The 18,050-nt window shown below is 33.3% G+C and overlaps 1 protein-coding gene across 34 annotated transcripts in view; it reads left to right on the top strand.

Annotated features, from left to right (window-relative positions):
* The window catches only part of LOC130897163 (ankyrin-3-like), a 217,828-nt gene that overhangs the window by 44,599 nt on the left and 155,179 nt on the right, over nt 1–18,050 (top strand). For 20 of the 34 annotated variants that reach the window (XM_057805839.1, XM_057805835.1, XM_057805871.1 and 17 more), the window contains 11 exons: nt 8,704–8,805; nt 9,254–9,550; nt 10,007–10,162; nt 11,236–11,562; nt 11,625–11,901; nt 13,198–13,358; nt 13,422–13,625; nt 13,837–14,058; nt 14,192–14,416; nt 14,536–14,832; nt 17,118–17,304. In XM_057805839.1, coding sequence (XP_057661822.1) covers nt 8,704–8,805; nt 9,254–9,550; nt 10,007–10,162; nt 11,236–11,562; nt 11,625–11,901; nt 13,198–13,358; nt 13,422–13,625; nt 13,837–14,058; nt 14,192–14,416; nt 14,536–14,832; nt 17,118–17,304 — 2,455 coding nt within the window. The remainder of the gene's footprint in view (nt 1–8,703; nt 8,806–9,253; nt 9,551–10,006; nt 10,163–11,235; nt 11,563–11,624; nt 11,902–13,197; nt 13,359–13,421; nt 13,626–13,836; nt 14,059–14,191; nt 14,417–14,535; nt 14,833–17,117; nt 17,305–18,050) is intronic. The other 14 variants (XM_057805840.1, XM_057805843.1, XM_057805838.1 and 11 more) reach the window with 1 other exon arrangement.

Genomic DNA, 18,050 nt, shown 5'->3' with positions numbered 1-18,050 from the left:
AAAGGATCTGGATACATCACACTTGGGGAGCTATTTATAATCGATTTGTTTCAAATGCCTTCGCGTCATTGCGAATAATTCTGAATTTTATAGATTTTCAATATAATTTAAGTACATACAAAACGTTCGTTACTATAGAAATCAACGTTGCAAAACATTACGAAAATAACTGCTCAAGAGTTGAATTTCAAAATTTCTAATAATGCCAACAAAAACATCCATAAACCCAAACATAAACAACCTTAATTGAAATACACGTTTAAAGTCACGTTACATGAATTTTATTAGTTATTTTCTCAGATAAATCATCTATAGGTTAATCTTATGTGAAATAATATATAAACTATTTCATAAATTGTAAATAAACAAAGGATGTGTTCCTTAAGCTAACTTCCTTTAATTGAGAGAGAAGCGCCAATCTTTAGATTTATGAAAAACGTTTATCAGATTTTGATCCAAAATGTGTCTTAATCATAAAACGACATAAGTGTTTAATAAAGATTACTGATCTATATGAAATATTAAATGTTTTATCACTATCCTAACATAAACAAAGTAACATGTTCCAACCTCGGATACAGAATGGGCAACAAAAGAGTTAGTGTGGTATGCTACGCCGATGATGCAGCAATCAGAAACACAACTCTTCCAGTTCTTCTTAGTAAACCGCCAACTCAATATGAATATTTCTATCAGCAAAACCAAATGTATGACAATCGCGAAGGATCCGCTCAGATGTAAGCTGGTGGTGGAGGACAATCCCATAGAACAAGTTATGCAATTCAGATATCTAGGCATAGACATATCAAGTACCCACGACCCAGTTAAAGACCTAAGAAGCCAGATTAACAAAGCATCCGCACTATCAGGATCCCTACGAGATATAGTCTAGTCCAAACCGTACATGCGCGAAGATAGCAAAATTAGAATCTACAAGACTTGTATCAGACCCATCATGACGAAACAAATGCTGAGGGTGGCCGAGATGAAAATACTGAGAACAATAGTGGGGAAAACAAGAAGAGACAGAGTAAGAAATACAGATGTCAAAGAGCAATGCGGGATACAAGCCATTGTGAGATGGTACAACCATGTAAGACGAATGGACGAGAACAGACTTCCGAGAATAGTCCTAGAAAACAATCCGCCCGGCTCAAGGCCTCCCGGGAGACCACCTAAAAGGTGGAAAGATAGTTGGCAATCCACCTCTCAGGAAAAGATGCTGAGGCAGCTTCATAATTAACAGGTCGACAGATCTCCAAGAAGTAGAAGAAGAAGAAGACTATCCTAACAGCGTGTTATTGCTACAGAACAATTTAATCTCAAAATCGATAATTCCCTACTTATTCCATAAGTGACAATTGATTACTGCCAATGGCCAATGAATAATCCTTAAATTATTTCATTTGTATATATAAATAAAACAAATTCTTTCCGTTAATTCCTCAATTATTATGTAAATAAAGTACTTAAATTATTTTCATGGATTTGAATTTATTATCCCATTAAAAATCACTAATAGGCAATTAGCTCGAGGAAAATTAGGAGTGGAAAATAGGTCAAGAACGAGACTTAAATAGTGTGCAAATTATTATTATCTCATTTATTAAAAATTGAGTTCGACACGGACAAGGAATAATGAAAAACTACAAAAATATTGTGATCAACGCGGAGCCCAACCTTTATCTGCCTACCCCACGTTGAGAATTAGTTGAGGGCTCAATATTTTACAATGCAAAAAAATGCACAATCACTTGCCAATTGAAATCGAATCGATAGCATCTTTTCTCGCATTCCGCAATAATTTCAGGACACCTTTTACTATTACCTATAATTTTATTACTCATTGTCGTTTTTTCTATATATTGAAATTTCATTTTATTTGTATCTGATCCCACTTATTGAAAGTGAAAATCCTGAGAATGGAAAACGACTTATTAACATTGTCCTGGCGCAGGGTACAGCTACTAGCTCTTTGAATCATCTCGTATTTTTCGTATCCAATTTAAAATAGCTACATCATCATTTCCCATAAATCATCCACCAAATTGATACAGATGACAGATAATAGTCATCAAAAAAGCAACATTTTATATATGTAAGTCAGCTGCTTATATAGAGGAACCCTACAAAATGAAAGAGGGTTGCTGCTACACACCTCGAAAAGAGACTCAAATTATTTGTGTATTTTGTATCCCACGCAACAAAAAAACTGTTCTCAATTAGAGTAGTGTTAATTAATTTTAATTTATTGTACGAAACATGGTCTAAATACATTGACGGAGAAGGTATTCCTTTAATTATGCAAATTATACAGAGAGTTACGAAAATTTCTTGCAAAACGCAAAGCACAGATATTAGATATGATTTTATTTTAATCTACCTTACCAGAAGATAGTTTTTAAAGCTAATCTCAAAATAGTCGTACTGAAAAAACTTTGAACATATATAAACTTGTAGAGATAATGATTGCTTGTATTTTTAATTACCGTCTCAATATGAAAATAACTGGTGAATTCCATATAAAATTCATTGGTAAAATCCAGATCATTTAAGGTTCAAATATTGAGATTTATTCATTCAGTTTTACAACTTTGAATTGATTCAAATTGCACTGTTTAATATTTGTTTATTAATTTGAAAAGTGGTGGAAAGTTCTTGTAGGTCAATATGTCGGGCTATTTTATGTAGGTTTCTCAAACAGATACTTACATTCACCCATGTTCAATTTTTATCGTTTATAACTATACCTCAAACTATTTATAACATATTTTATTTTGATTTGATGTTTAATCGACATCTTTTATTTTTATATGTCAAAGTATCTGTTTCTAGAGCTTATCAATAACACAACTATAAAAGAAATGTTGTGAGTTATGAGATAAAGTTTATAGAGAGATATGATATGTTAGATAGAATTATCGTTCTAAAGAAAATTGAATAAAAACACGAGCAACACAGATTTATGAAGCAAGACATCTTGAAAGTAATTATATCTGTCAATATTCAGGTGGTATAGAGGTAGTTCATGGTACGTTATTAAATCCTCTGAAACCTCTACCTGGTAATGCCTCAACAGATGATAAGATAATATATGAGAAAGCCTTGAATGATTATAAGGGAGCAGATACTTTAGTAATCTTCTTATTCATATTAAATGTCACTCTAAACAGTTAGAGATATTAATAACATATCCAACCGCTAGAATAAAAGGTTCTAGTTCCATGGATTGTTCAATGGTCAAGCTAAAGATAAGAGATTGGAACTATATTGACAGTTCCTCTACTATCCTCGCAGATCAGTGGAAAAATCATCTCTAATGTTGTGTGACTTACTTTGAAAGAGACACCATTTAATTGTAATTTCCACATAAGTTAGATTATGTTTGTCACTCAATCGAAACTGACAAGCTATTGTTGTTCCTTTCGTATTGTGCTTTTCGAAAATTTTATTTGTTCCTGAATGTGTTGTTTACATCATGGAACAATAAATCGAAACTACAAGAAACAGCATAGCAACTAAGACAGGTTGTTGCAACAAGATGGATGTTTTTCTCTATTAAAGCAAAGAGCCACAATATTTTTTTCGTTGCGAATAGTTTGTTGATCTAGAGGAACTTGATTATAATCCATCTATTATAATAAATTTACACTTTGAACTTTGTATTAGCATAGATAAATTTAGTTTGCAATCGCGTGTAAATGAAGCTTCTAAGGAAATCATTCGGATAAAAAATTCATACCTAACTAGTGCCAAATGTCATTAGAAAATACGTGTCTATAAATAAATAATGGATGTCTGATAATCATTGTCGACAGCACGCGAGACAGTTTATTACCATCAGCATTAATTATAAATCAATCAAAAGATTGGTGTTTGGTCTGATCTAGTTGATTATTAAAATTTTATGACTTTCTATAATTAATTAGCTTGTAAAAAATAGATTTGAATGGAATTTTCATTAAAAGTATCACTTTTAATCGTAGATCCATTAATTTATCTAAATCTTTCTTGATGAGGAACTTGTTTTAGGTTAGAAAATTTCAAGTGATAAATCTAACTAAAACAAAATCACTCAACTTTTGAAACTATTTGAAATCACTACATCATAGGTTATGTTAAAATCTATCGTACTGCATGTGATTATTCGCATAAAATCCTAGTCGAATCAATACTTTCAAAAAAATGTGCCAAAATCGTAATGTGCCTTCTTCTTCTTCATAGCATGCCATATCAAGTCCCCTTGACGTTGACGATCAGCATGGCAGAACTCTCTCAATGTTGAGCTAGTCTAAATAACTTCAACCAAGAGGCTTGTTTCCTTCCAATTCCTCTACGACCCTAATGTATCTACAACTCTATTTTTTGTATATACAGGTATTCTTGTATAACCAATTGATGCAAGAAAAATATTTTCAATTATATTTTCAATGTCAGGTGCACCTGGCAATCACAATGAAGAGCTGATCCATGCCACTGCAAACAATTGTCATACAAACGTGAAGGGTCTGAAGGATTCCTAGCGAGTAACTGAATATTCAAATTCGTGAATGCTTCAATTGTGTAATCATTTTGCAAAAAACTGCTAAAGTACGAAATTCAGTTGGTGAAAAACTCCAAATTAACCAAATGAATTCCGGTAACGAGAAATTTTACCTTTAGGTAATATTATATTTAAAAAAAAAAAATTCATAGTTAATAAATTAGCATTAACAGTAAGAGTTGAGACTTTTATCGCCTTCATATCCCATCTGTACATTACGAAATCAATAGATTTATGTACTCAAATTTTCTGTGAACTTTTTATTTTGAATACTTGAGAAGATCTTTTTAGACCGCTCTGTATTTATACTGATATAATATAAATGTTCCAAATCCTACTATAATTTAATGAAAAACTGAATTGAATAGGAATCACGTGACTGATAACAAAAAAGCACTTGTTCAACTAACACCCGCTGAGGGTGGGAAGTATCTATGAGGGATCGAAGTCACCTATGCAAACGGGGTCTAAATTTTACGGAGGGTGATTTCGATCGAAGCGATATTGATGTATGAATCTGGAAAATCATTAAAAATATACAACTGACGTGATGAATTGGAAGCGTGATAGTGATTAGTCATTCGATAGTGTTGAGGGGAGACGCAGATATTTTATTTGCTTGTTTCATATGTTTAAATGTATTAATTTGTTTTAAAAAGTGAAAACGCATAAGAACATTTATAGTTGCCGTTTGCTGATCGGTCTACCGTTGGTGACTTTCAAAATGAACGAATTTTATCTTTATCCCGTCGGCCATTCGTAGCAATAGAAAAGAGCCAATAACATCCGTTTGCGTATGTCAAGTGATTTTGACGTATGACGTTAGAGCGTGATGTTGAGGTTATTTCTCTCTATGGTTGTTTCTTTATGGTGGTTTTTTCTCTTTGCTTGTTTTCTCTTCGTTATTTTCCATAATATCGACTATAAATACCTAATTACATACAAACATATCACGTCAAAAAAAAAAAATAACAAAATTTTTAGGTTAACGGCAGTAACGTCAAGTTTATGAATAGGATATAGAAGTGACGAATGTCAAACGGCAAACGTCACCAGCGAACGGCAACGGCTAAGTTTATGAATCGGCCTTTATAGTTATGAGAAGGAAATTCATACAAAAATTGGTGTAGTTTGGGTAGATAGAGTATTAGATATTGGCAGAGAGTCGAGTATATAGTAGGGACAACGATTGATTAAAATCTTTGAGTTTCTGAATCTCACTAAATTCCGTAAAACGTCAATGACAACAACATGATTATTAGTATCATTTTTTCATTGGTATATACCATATATATTACCACGTTGCTGGTAAATAGTGATTTAAATAAAAATTTTCTGCACTTAGTATAACATCTTTTAAGAAGTCGGTAAACACCGTACAGTTGTACCTGTTTTTCCAATCTGATACCAATTATCTTTGCACCTCGTCGGACATCTAAACTCTGCAATGTTTATGACGCAACCATCTCCAATAATAACGCCAACAATACTGGCACATAACCATAACACTTTTTATTATCGCACAAAATATTTGTTCACAATTCACTGGTTAAACTCACAAGATTCTAAGAAAATTCTATTAGAAATTTTTACACTTACTTCATCAGTGAAAAGTAAAATCGTCCTCGTATAGTGCAGGAAACTACTAATAAGTCTTAGGAAAAAGGAATTATTTTCCAAAAACATGATTTTGAAATATTTTGACTTCTTTTAACCTCGATTTTTGAAGAATTCTTCACGTACTCACCGGGAACGCCATCATCTTTCTGTATTCAGAATCTTGTCGAATTATGTTTTAGAAATAAATCTTCATGTACCATAATGTGATTCAGTTTCATTGGAAATTAAATAAAAAGTTGACTGAAAATTGGGAAAAGCAGAGAGAGAATCAGCAAGTAAATTATGTGATACCAAGACAATTTTATAACTACAAACTTTATTGGATACAATTGCTTTTTGAAATATTTCTGTAAAACGTGATTTTAATATTAAAAATGGTTCTCTATGTAAAAAAATAAATAAAAAATAAATAATTAAATGAAAAAAGTTGATTAACAAATTGAACATTAAACATTGAACTTAAAATAAACTCTGTACAAATGAAATCGGTCAAGATATTTGGTGGTGTATACGATGTTTCGGTTTGTCTGAGTTCGTCAACCATAGAACAGACAAATCGATCAAATATCGTGACTACCGCTTCCTGGCACAAAAATTTATTGTTGATTTATTCATAGACGGTGTATTGCGTTTACTGCATATGCAAATAAAAGATTTTTACGACTCCAACCAGTAACAATTTCCTTTTTTTATATTATGATATTCGAAAAAAAAATAATATAAATTCATATTTACAGACAAAAACAGAAAATTTAAATTCGCGTATTTCAAATATAATCAAAAAACAAATTTGATCAAAAATTATAAATTATAAATATTCAGGTTCTGTTGCATCCTACTGGTTTACACATATCAAATAATGCATTATATACACTGGCGGGTACATTTAAAATTTCCTAATAATTGTAAATATCATTCAGTTCTATGTAACATCTAGGATGTAGTGAGACGGGCGCAAAATCGGCGAAGGGAATGGAGAGACCACGTGGACAGAATGTCAGATGACCGGTTGGCAAAGATTGCAAAGAAAGAAAAACCGATTGCGTCCCGACCACCTACAAGATGGTATGAAAGCTGGTCTTCATGCAGCTGCAACTAGACAACCATCGATGCAAACATAGGACCAAGTCCTAACGTACGATGAAGAAGAAGAAGAAGAAGAAGATCATTCAGTACTCTTCTCTTTTATACTTTTTTGTTTCTGACCTTTGTGGTTAATGCTGCATCAAACAATAAAATCAAAAATACTCACATTGTTGTTGGAGTATTGAAGGTTATATATAATTTTTATTATGAAGCAAATCTTTATTATCTCAATAAGAATTTGAATATAAATGACCATAATTTTATGTTAATTTGGATAATAACATAATGTCTCTAATTGAAAGTTAAGACAATTGAAAAAAATCCAAATATAATATAATTTCCGAATTAGTATAATTACAACGATTAATTCATTAATCAAAATGTTACACAAGTGAAATGATTTTTGATACTATGCTGACGAAATGCTGATGAAAAAAGACAAGAAAAATGTTTATTCTTTGACGATTGTCAACGTCTCTCAGAAAATTTGAGACCGAATTCATTCTTATATAATGCTGTAAAAATTAAAAAAGTTATGAGTGAAATATTCTGCATTTTTCAGGAGATATTCGTTGGGTGTTTTTCACAACTTTTAGACGATTCATTATAACTAAAACCGACCCCAAATGGTTGATTCGTTTGATAAAGCTGATCCAAATTGAGATTCTGTCGATCAACTATTGAGCAAACTGTCTAATAGGTGATCCCTCTTGGTTCGTTGCTGTTTTATTTTCGTTCTGTATCTATTATGTAGTTCATCAACTATTATCGCTGTTGGAATGGGTGGTCGATTCTTAAAATATTGATCTGGTGATCCAACTACTGGATACTGATGTGCAAATAAGCATTCACTCATATTCTGCTGGGTTTTGGGCTTCTTACAATGACTTTTGACTGTGTATCCTCTTTTTATAGACAAATGATGAGGTTTCGATAGCTTTGAGTGTCTTCCGGTTAATTCTACCAGACCTCCTCTTGCCTATGTTGATCACTACTTGCTTGATGCTGATCTCCACCAGTCGCCAATTCTACTAACGGCTTTCCGAAGACTTTGGTGCTCTCGATGGCTAAGGCAGTGTTCCCTACGTAAAGGTCCGTTAGGTTTCTGTCCGTATTGGTGATATTCGCCGTGAAGATGCTATCGAGTATCGGAGGAAGATCTGATCTATGTAGTACAGCTACCTCGATCCATCTCTGCTCGTATTTGGTCCTGTTGAACTTGTTCTGGATTCGTTAGCTTTTGTTAGTATACTTTGTTGTTAGAAAAAAAACTTTGTCTCCTTTCCACTCTTCAATGTTATAAAATCGTTGCGTCAAGTTTTGAACTATACAAATAATACTATTTAACAATAATAGTACTATATATATAGTTAATAACAATATTATTCTTTTTGGACATGACATATGCTTTATTTATTGATATTCTGTATTTTGACTTTGTTATTTTTTTACAGTCTGACGGAAATACGTCTTTCCTGCGTGCAGCACGAAATGGCCAACTCGATAAGGTCCTAGAACATCTAAAATCGAATATTGACATTAACACAAGTAACTCTGTAAGTATTATTAAATCCCATTTTCCGTATTCAGTTGAATATCTACTTTATATTTTCATCAATACCATACGATAAATCATTTTTAAGTGTATAAATCTAGGGCGAGATTCCTTATATTGTACTCCGGTAATATCCTGTCTAATCCTTATATATCACAACTTCAAGTATCGTCATTCACACCTTTATCGAGTGGTTGCGAATTTGTAGATTGTTTGTGAAAACAAAAATTGAATAGCTAGTTTTTTATACAGTTTTTGTTGAAAATTCTCATATATATTTGTTAGTTTTTCATGACAGGAGTTTGATCCTTATTTTTTCCTTTATCAATCTCATTATTTGACTGTAACTAGCACTTTCTATTCGAAATACTAAATCCACTATTTCGTGATGAAATAGTATTCACATGAGCTTCCATATATCTTGATACTTGATAATTTTCTCATTCTAGAACGGCTTGAACGCTCTTCATCTAGCTTCCAAAGACGGCCACGTAACCATAGTCGAAGAATTACTTAAACGAGGTGCTGTCGTCGATGCGGCTACAAAAAAAGGCAACACAGCTTTACATATAGCTTCATTGGCTGGTCAAGAAGAAGTTGTTAAATTGTTAGTTCAGCATGGTGCCTCCGTTAACGTACAAAGTCAAAATGGTTTCACACCTCTATACATGGCCGCCCAAGAAAACCACGACAACGTTGTTAAATACCTATTGGCCAATGGAGCGAATCAAAGTTTATCTACAGAGGTAAATTTATATTTTACTGTTAGCGATGAACTTATGAACCTTTATGAAGTAAAGTGACATAAGATCTCAACTTCAATATGACCACATTTGTAATTAATATTGCTATTACAGTTTTCTTAAATAATCAGAAACTATTATCGAACGTATTTTTGAATACATATCTTCAAATATCTCCAAATACTAATGTCAAGTCTGATTCCAAATTTGAATAAAAATATTATTGTATTTTACTGAAAAAAAACACGCGTTGAAGCATTAGTGGTCCTTCTAAATACTCATAAAAAGGGAAAATTTCTCCTGCAACTAGAAAAATAATTATTGTAGAACAATTCAAAACATTTTAATGTACATTCAACTTCTTTGGTATGATTAGTTTCATGCGCAATTGGGAATTTCCTTTCAGTACATTTTCTTCTGTATATACTACTGCATCAAACACTTTTTTTTATTTTTCAGGATGGATTCACACCATTGGCGGTGGCTATGCAACAAGGCCACGATAAGGTGGTGACAGTTCTATTAGAAAATGATACAAGGGGTAAAATAAGACTACCAGCATTGCATATAGCAGCTAAAAAAGATGACGTCAAAGCAGCAAAGCTACTCTTAGAGGTATATACATAAAATAATTAGTATCGCTTTCTAAAAAAGCGAGAAATGGTTTTAATAGATATATTTAACAATGTCATTAATTTGAAGTGTACACACTTATCATCATTAAATGGCTTACGCAATATATCCATAACGCTAATCGTTTTCAATTTAAACCAGATTTGTGAAGGTTTTCATTGATGAGATCTGTGGATCTTCCACCACTCGAGTCTAGAAGTCGTTTCTGATGAAACCGAGCATCATCTTGAGCGCTTGTTTGACAAACTAAATCCGTTTTTCATGACACATTTCTTGTCACCAAAGCAATTTTAACTTGATATTCATTTATCAATGATTGATTCAGATCGTCATGATGTCAAGTAGGTTCTTCTATTGAAAGTATCACTATCCGTTGGTAAGTGGTAATATGTTCATCATAGTACGTGCTACAGATTAGTCGTAGACTATTATACTGAACCCTGTACAAATTCAAATCTGGTTTGTATCAAATTCCATCAATAAAACTCACATGGGCTCAAACCTATAGATAAAATAAAATTAAAATTGCCTAGATATCGATTTTCTCCTTGCTTCGATGTGAGTAAGTTTAGTCAGGTTAGTTTTCTCAGTACCAGATCCCTAAAACATCGATTTTTCACTTTATCGTTATGTTCCATCGAATAATTTAAAATGATTCCGTTATTTTTTTCCATTTCATTCATTGATTGATTTCTATCCACGTATAAATCTTTGATTTTATTCTTGACAGCATTAATACGTCGCGATATACAGAGATAAATTGCAAAATAAATATTGCCGCTATTTCCGTTATTATTTTTCTCTACCTCCATGGTTTGAAGAAGATAACTGAGATCTTAGTTGACGAACAGCATTGCTTATTATCACATCCAACATTTACATTGTTTGACCAACATTTCAAATAAGTCTGCACACAAATACATTTAATAAGAAAATTAACAAATAATTTGACCTTGTAATAAGCTTCACAGTTAGATCTCACCATTCTACAAATTGTAGAATACAAAGAAGTTATTATAATAATAGTCTCACAGTAGTAAATTCCAATATTTTAGAACGAACACAATCCAGATGTAACATCAAAATCTGGTTTCACACCTCTCCACATAGCTTCACATTACGGAAATCAACAAATAGCCAATCTTTTGATTCAAAAGGGCGCCGACGTCAATTATGCAGCTAAACATAATATTACTCCTCTTCACGTAGCTGCTAAATGGGGTAAAAGCAACATGGTGGCATTACTTTTAGAACACGCAGCCACAATAGATGCTAAAACAAGAGATGGTTTAACTCCATTACATTGTGCGGCAAGAAGTGGACACGAACAAGTCGTAGATATGTTACTAGAACGAGGGGCACCAATTAGTTCAAAAACTAAGGTGAGTAATGTTTAACATATTCATCAAATCCAGAATATTTATGTCTGATAATTCAATTTTAGAACGGATTAGCACCACTTCATATGTCAGCTCAAGGTGATCACGTTGACGCTGCGCGCATTCTCCTTTATCATCGAGCACCAGTAGACGAAGTAACAGTTGATTATCTCACTGCCCTTCACGTGGCGGCTCATTGCGGTCACGTGCGTGTTGCAAAGCTGCTTTTAGATAGACAGGCCGACGCGAACGCGCGTGCGCTCAATGGCTTTACACCGTTACACATAGCTTGTAAGAAAAATCGAATAAAAGTAGTGGAGCTGCTACTCAAACATGGAGCAAGTAAGTTGAAAATGTGATAAATAAAATACGGAAATTATTCAAAGTAGCAGTTATTTACGGATCCTCTGTCAACTATAGCAGACATCCTTTATACCCGTTCTAACTGTCCCTCTGTGTTTATCAAATATGGATCTTTAATAACATTTTTCACATCAAAAAGGCTACTACAGAATAGGAAACTATTCCGAAAGAAGCCTCTCATAGATACTTCCAGACATAGATTCAACAAAAGAATATAGAGCCCATGGAAGCTTAGAAATTTATCTACTCTTACCATTAGAGAGCTGTGGCGGTACAGTATTTGGTGTAGTTACAAAGAAAATTTAGTAGATGTTGATCATCAGTTGGCCGAATCATATTTACGCATAAATTTATACAACCGCTTTCTGATCAGGTCAGGGTAGGTACTATAAATTTAATGGTACGCAAAATCATGGTAATAATCTTCTAAGGGCTCTAAATTTTTCAATTCAACATTGGGAACATTTTTAATCAAGGATAGTTACAATGAAACACCTTAATTTACCTTTTTTATTTACTACTTACTGATATAATAATTACCGTATTTTTCACCTTACCTTGTATGTCGTGAAAAAATTAAAATAAAATATTAAATGAAAAACTCTTTCTCTATTCTTCGAATATAAAAAACCCCACTGTGTACTCTCCAAAATAAAACAAAAGATACTCGTAGTTATAAAGTGTCCTAGAGCTTTTTTGTTATTTATTCAGCCATTTTTCATTTTGTCATTGGCAGATGCAAAAAAAATTTAGAGGAATATGTTCTAGGGTCGTTGAAATTAGCATCTATTGTTTCAATAGAAATTCGTCACCCTCATAATTTAGGGGCACTTTTATTGTACAATGCGGTCTTTTTTCTTGGAATAAAGACCTAAAAGAAGATATAAGACTAAAACTCTACAATTTTCTGTTTTGAAATTGTGAACAAACACCATCACCTTTAAAATTTTTCCAATGGTTTCTATATCAAAACAAACATTCCGAATAATGAGTTTTATGAAGCAACTTACTCTTTTTTGATTATTATTATCCAGTTCTATTTTCATCACTTTCTAGCTCAATCCATATTTTTTCTGTCCCCATATTTCTATCAATAGTTTCTTCGTTCATTCCATTCAACAACACTCTCTAAAAACTTCGGGAGTCTTCTCTTGGACTTCAATTATCTGCTTCATTATTTGTAATTGTCCTTCTCGATTATAAATTAACGATTTCCCATTATTTTTACGTTTCCACGATGATTTCAAATTTGCTATAATATACACAATGTTTAAGGTATCGGCGCCACTACAGAAAGTGGTTTAACTCCACTCCACGTAGCTAGTTTTATGGGTTGTATGAATATTGTTATCTACTTACTCCAGCATGATGCTAACCCTGATGTTCCAACCGTAAGGGGCGAAACGCCGCTACATTTAGCAGCTAGAGCCAATCAAGTGAGTAATATCTAGTTGCCCAAATGAAAGTTGAAATAAAACATTTTCATTGTTTTTTTACAGACTGACATCATAAGGATTCTACTTCGAAATGGTTCTCAGGTTGACGCTAGAGCTAGAGAGCAGCAAACACCTCTTCACATAGCTTCCCGTTTAGGAAACGTTGACATCGTTATGCTACTTCTTCAACATGGGGCTAAGGTTGATAATACTACCAAAGATATGTACACTTCACTTCACATAGCAGCTAAAGAAGGACAAGACGAGGTATGTTATTTATTTTGAGCAGATCTGATCATATTCCAGTTAATATTTACTAATTTCTCATCGTTTTATTCTTTGGATCATTAAAAAAGTTTTAACTGTCGATCTTATTCTCAAAAAAACTTTATTTACTGAACTCTCACAACTGTCGGAGCAGATCTTGTTTGAAGACGAATAATTAGAGAACAATATTTATGTTTGTGATTGTCGACAGGTTGCAGGAGTTCTACTAGAAAACGGGGCATCGTTAGACGCCACTACCAAGAAAGGTTTCTCTCCTCTACATTTAGCTGCTAAATACGGACACCTCAAAGTTGCTAAGCTACTCCTCCAAAAAGAAGCTCCTGTAGATGCTCAAGGTAAAAATGGGGTAACTCCACTCCATGTAGCTTCTCACTATGATCACCAAAACGTCGCCCTATTGCTATTAGACAAGGTAATTCTTATCAACTATTTTCATCAGAATCCTAGATATTTTATCATGAATTACATATTGAGTTTTTGATTTTGTTCTAGGGTGCTTCATATTTTATCATGAATTACATATTGAGTTTTTGATTTTGTTCTAGGGTGCTTCTCCACATGCTGCAGCTAAAAACGGTCACACTCCTCTACATATAGCAGCACGAAAGAATCAGATGGACATTGCAAACACTCTCTTAGAATACGGAGCCAAACCCAATGCAGAAAGTAAAGCAGGGTTTACTCCACTACATCTCAGTGCTCAAGAAGGACATGCTGATATGTCTGCGCTACTTTTGGAACATAAAGGAGATGCTAATTATGAAGCAAAGGTGGGTATATATGTATAAATGATAGATTATTACACATATAAATGCCCCTAAATCCAAAAAACATTACAGAGCATTATGAAAATCATAACAGAATATTAATATGATATGTTTGATTCCAGAACGGTTTGACCCCTCTTCATCTCTGTGCCCAAGAAGATAGGGTACCAGTAGCGGAAGTACTAGTGAAAAATGGCGCGAATGTAAATTGTGCTACTAAAGGTGGCTATACCCCACTTCATATAGCCAGCCATTACGGTCAAGTAAACATGGTGAAGTTCCTTCTCAAAAATGGTGCTGATATCGAATCGAAGACGTCTCTGAATTATACACCGCTTCATCAGGCAGCCCAGCAAGGTCATGCGACCATCGTTAACATTCTTTTAGAGCATAATGCTGATCCCAATGCAGTTACAACGGTAAGAATCAAGATTGGTCAATTTCTACTATTGTTAACAATAGTGTTAACAATAGTAGAAATTTAGAAAAGGTTAATATATAAAAAAACAAAGCAAAACGAACTTTTGACATCTAAACTATAAACTAGACCAAACATTAGACTTTTTGAAAACCGTTTTCAACTGATCTGTCTGATTGACATATATTCTTCTTCGTTTGAGGCATTGCTCTGCTTTCTATCCTTTTTTATCTGGTTTTATCTCTTAAATGGAAAGTATCAAGCTTGAATCCCAAACTCCCGAGATACAAGAGTAGTCCGATATATACTTAGCCCCACCGTCCGATGGGAGAAAAGCAAAATTGGTTGATGATTATGTTAACCAATTCCAACGTAGTCACACGTCGGTTGTTAGTTGTTGGACACATCCAAGTACTCTGAAAACGGCTACTACGGAGGATAACATAACAAAAATCGACAAATTCGTATTAGTAGATTGTGCGCTTGATCTTCTGTATGAAATTTTGACTATCGGCGCGTTTGCTCATTCTAAGATCACTTCAGTATATTGTTTGACGTGCAATTTGAAGGACAAATCATGGATCCTCTTGTACATAGCAGAAACCAAAGAATAGTGGGTTTCACCCGATGAACGTACTACAAGGAAGTCGAAGACTGTCCTATCGGTCAGATAGCTACCGTTTTCTGGTATTTACAAGATGCAATTCGACGCCGAATTGAAAAAATACAGTCGTATTTGGTGAAGAAAAAAGTGCTCTGCCACTATGATAACGTTTTCTCCAGATTTTGCGTCGTGTGATTTATTTTCGTTTCCAAACTTGCAAATATTATCATCGGTCATCATCGCCACGAAGACCTACTTTGCAGACCTCTACTAAACAAATTTTTCAGACTTCAGACAGGTTGAAGAAGTTGGAAATTACTGGGTCAAGTTTATTGAACTAAAAGACGGCTATATTGTAAATATATCGCCTATTTTTCAACATTTTCGTTTCTGTTTTGTAGGCTACTTATCGGGCAACTCTTGTAAACGGATGATTTGTGTCATTTGAAAAAATTCCAACAATTTTTCATAAGGTAGCTCTGTATATAATCGTTAACCATCTATTATGTGAATCAATTAAAGTTTACACATCCATTAAATGGTCGTGCCAAATAACTATTACTAATATGGCGAGTTTGTAAACAGATACATCTAGAAAAAAATTGTGGTCCAAGGACTTACGATAATTAGATTTAATACAATTTGATACGTCGAAGTTAAAATAGAGAATAATTGTTTCTATTTTTTGTTAAAAAATTATATGGTGTGGAACAATTAAAGTAAAAAAACAAATCTACGCAAAAAATATGTCCAGTTTCCATACGAATCAAGTTTCTGAGAAATTCATGTTATAATGCCCGAGGGTTTTCCACAAAACATCGAATCACATGCAAGGATTTTTCATCACTAGTTACATTCCTTGGTCTACTAGTTTTAGGGCGATTTCAATTGCACACATTCTTCTTTCAGACAATTCTTCAAATCACAAGAGTTCTCTGAAAAGTTTTCGACCGACCAAAAATACCAAGAAATTGTTTTCCTGAATCATAATATAATTTTCCAGCATAATATCCTGCTAAAGTCCATATACCAATGCTCTAACCTGTATAACCCTCTAAATATTGAGTTTAGGAAACTAGTTGAAGTCGATGGGGGTCAGATCTGGTGAATATGGTGGGTGGTCAATCAATTTGGAGTTAAATTCGTAAAACGGGATGAACGAAGTGTCAGGAGGTGCGTTGTTTTGTGAAAAGCATTTAATTTTTCTCAATATGCGATCGTTTTTTTTAAATTTCTTCCTTTATCTTACCAAGCAATGATGCGTAATACTATTCTGTAATTGTCGAACACAATACTATGACTATCTCAAAAAACGATCGCCCTTTGTAATCCACTGTTGACTTTTCTTACGTTTTTGGAATGTAGTGGTGAATCCAGTATTCATCCACAGCTATAAATCAACGCAAAAATCCGAACTCTTTTTATTTAATTCAATATGGGGATTAATCCGAGGCTGGTTCAGTATAATTTGTTGAATTTTATCGATTATATCACAATCGCCTTTGAGAACCTCTCAACGTATGCGCAAATATTCAGGTTGAAGACTGAAACTTTTCAAATAACCTTTTAGCATAATTTGTAAATAAACTTGGCGTTACAGAAACTAACTTACAATGCATATATGCATATTGAGTATCAACGAAATTATTTAAAGACTTGAATTTGCCTTTCGATTATTGCAGAATGGACAGACTCCATTGAACATCGCCCAAAAATTAGGGTATATCACTGTGATCGAAACCCTGAAAGTTGTAACAACAGTAACCAATATTACAACAACTACAACTATCAATATCGAAGAAAAATATAAAGTACAAGCCCCAGAGCTGATGCACGAGACATTTATGTCGGATTCTGAAGAAGAAGGTGGTAAGCTTTTGTATTTTCATGTTGCGTTGTGTGCTGCTAATGCTATTTTTATATATTAGTTGAATTTCATGTGCATGTGCTCAATAGTCAGAGATGCAATAGTTTTTGTAAGTTGTAATCTTCTTCGTTATTGATAAAAAATGTGAATAATGAAAACATAAGCTATAAAAAACATTTAACTGATAAGAATCATCAAAATATAGCTTTCAAAAAGTTCCTAATTTATATATTAGCTCTTCAATTTAATATCCCAATATGTTGTATTTCTATCATTACAAAAATTATATTTTCCGAAATTTTGGTTTTGTAATATGGCCGATATAATAGTGTAAATATTGTTAGATCTTTCTCACGGAAAATGGCCCCATTTGAGGGAGAAGCAAGAGCTAAAAATTATACGATCATTGTATTCAATATGAAAATAAATTTCTATCAAAAATCAAAATATTTTCTATGCTATGCTACGCACTTTTCAGCTTACCCGTTATTGACGTTACTTCGAGAATTGACAAATTAGTTTTGTAGCCAGTGACTACCATTTTGGATCAATGGTTACGTAAGTTAATAGCATTGTAGATATTGGTGAACAAAACATCGCGAAAATCCTCGATTCAATTTCAATAATTTACATTCTAACTGAAATCGTATGGGCATGGAAAACAAATCTTCATATGTTTGTGTCATATTAGTAGATCATCCACATATCTGTACTACATTCAATGAATTTAATAATTAGAACGAGAATT

The sequence above is a fragment of the Diorhabda carinulata genome, chromosome 8, assembly GCF_026250575.1.
Source record: "Diorhabda carinulata isolate Delta chromosome 8, icDioCari1.1, whole genome shotgun sequence".
In the NCBI taxonomy this organism is placed as follows: Eukaryota; Metazoa; Arthropoda; class Insecta; order Coleoptera; family Chrysomelidae; genus Diorhabda; species Diorhabda carinulata.
This window is presented reverse-complemented; position numbering and strand designations above follow the sequence as displayed.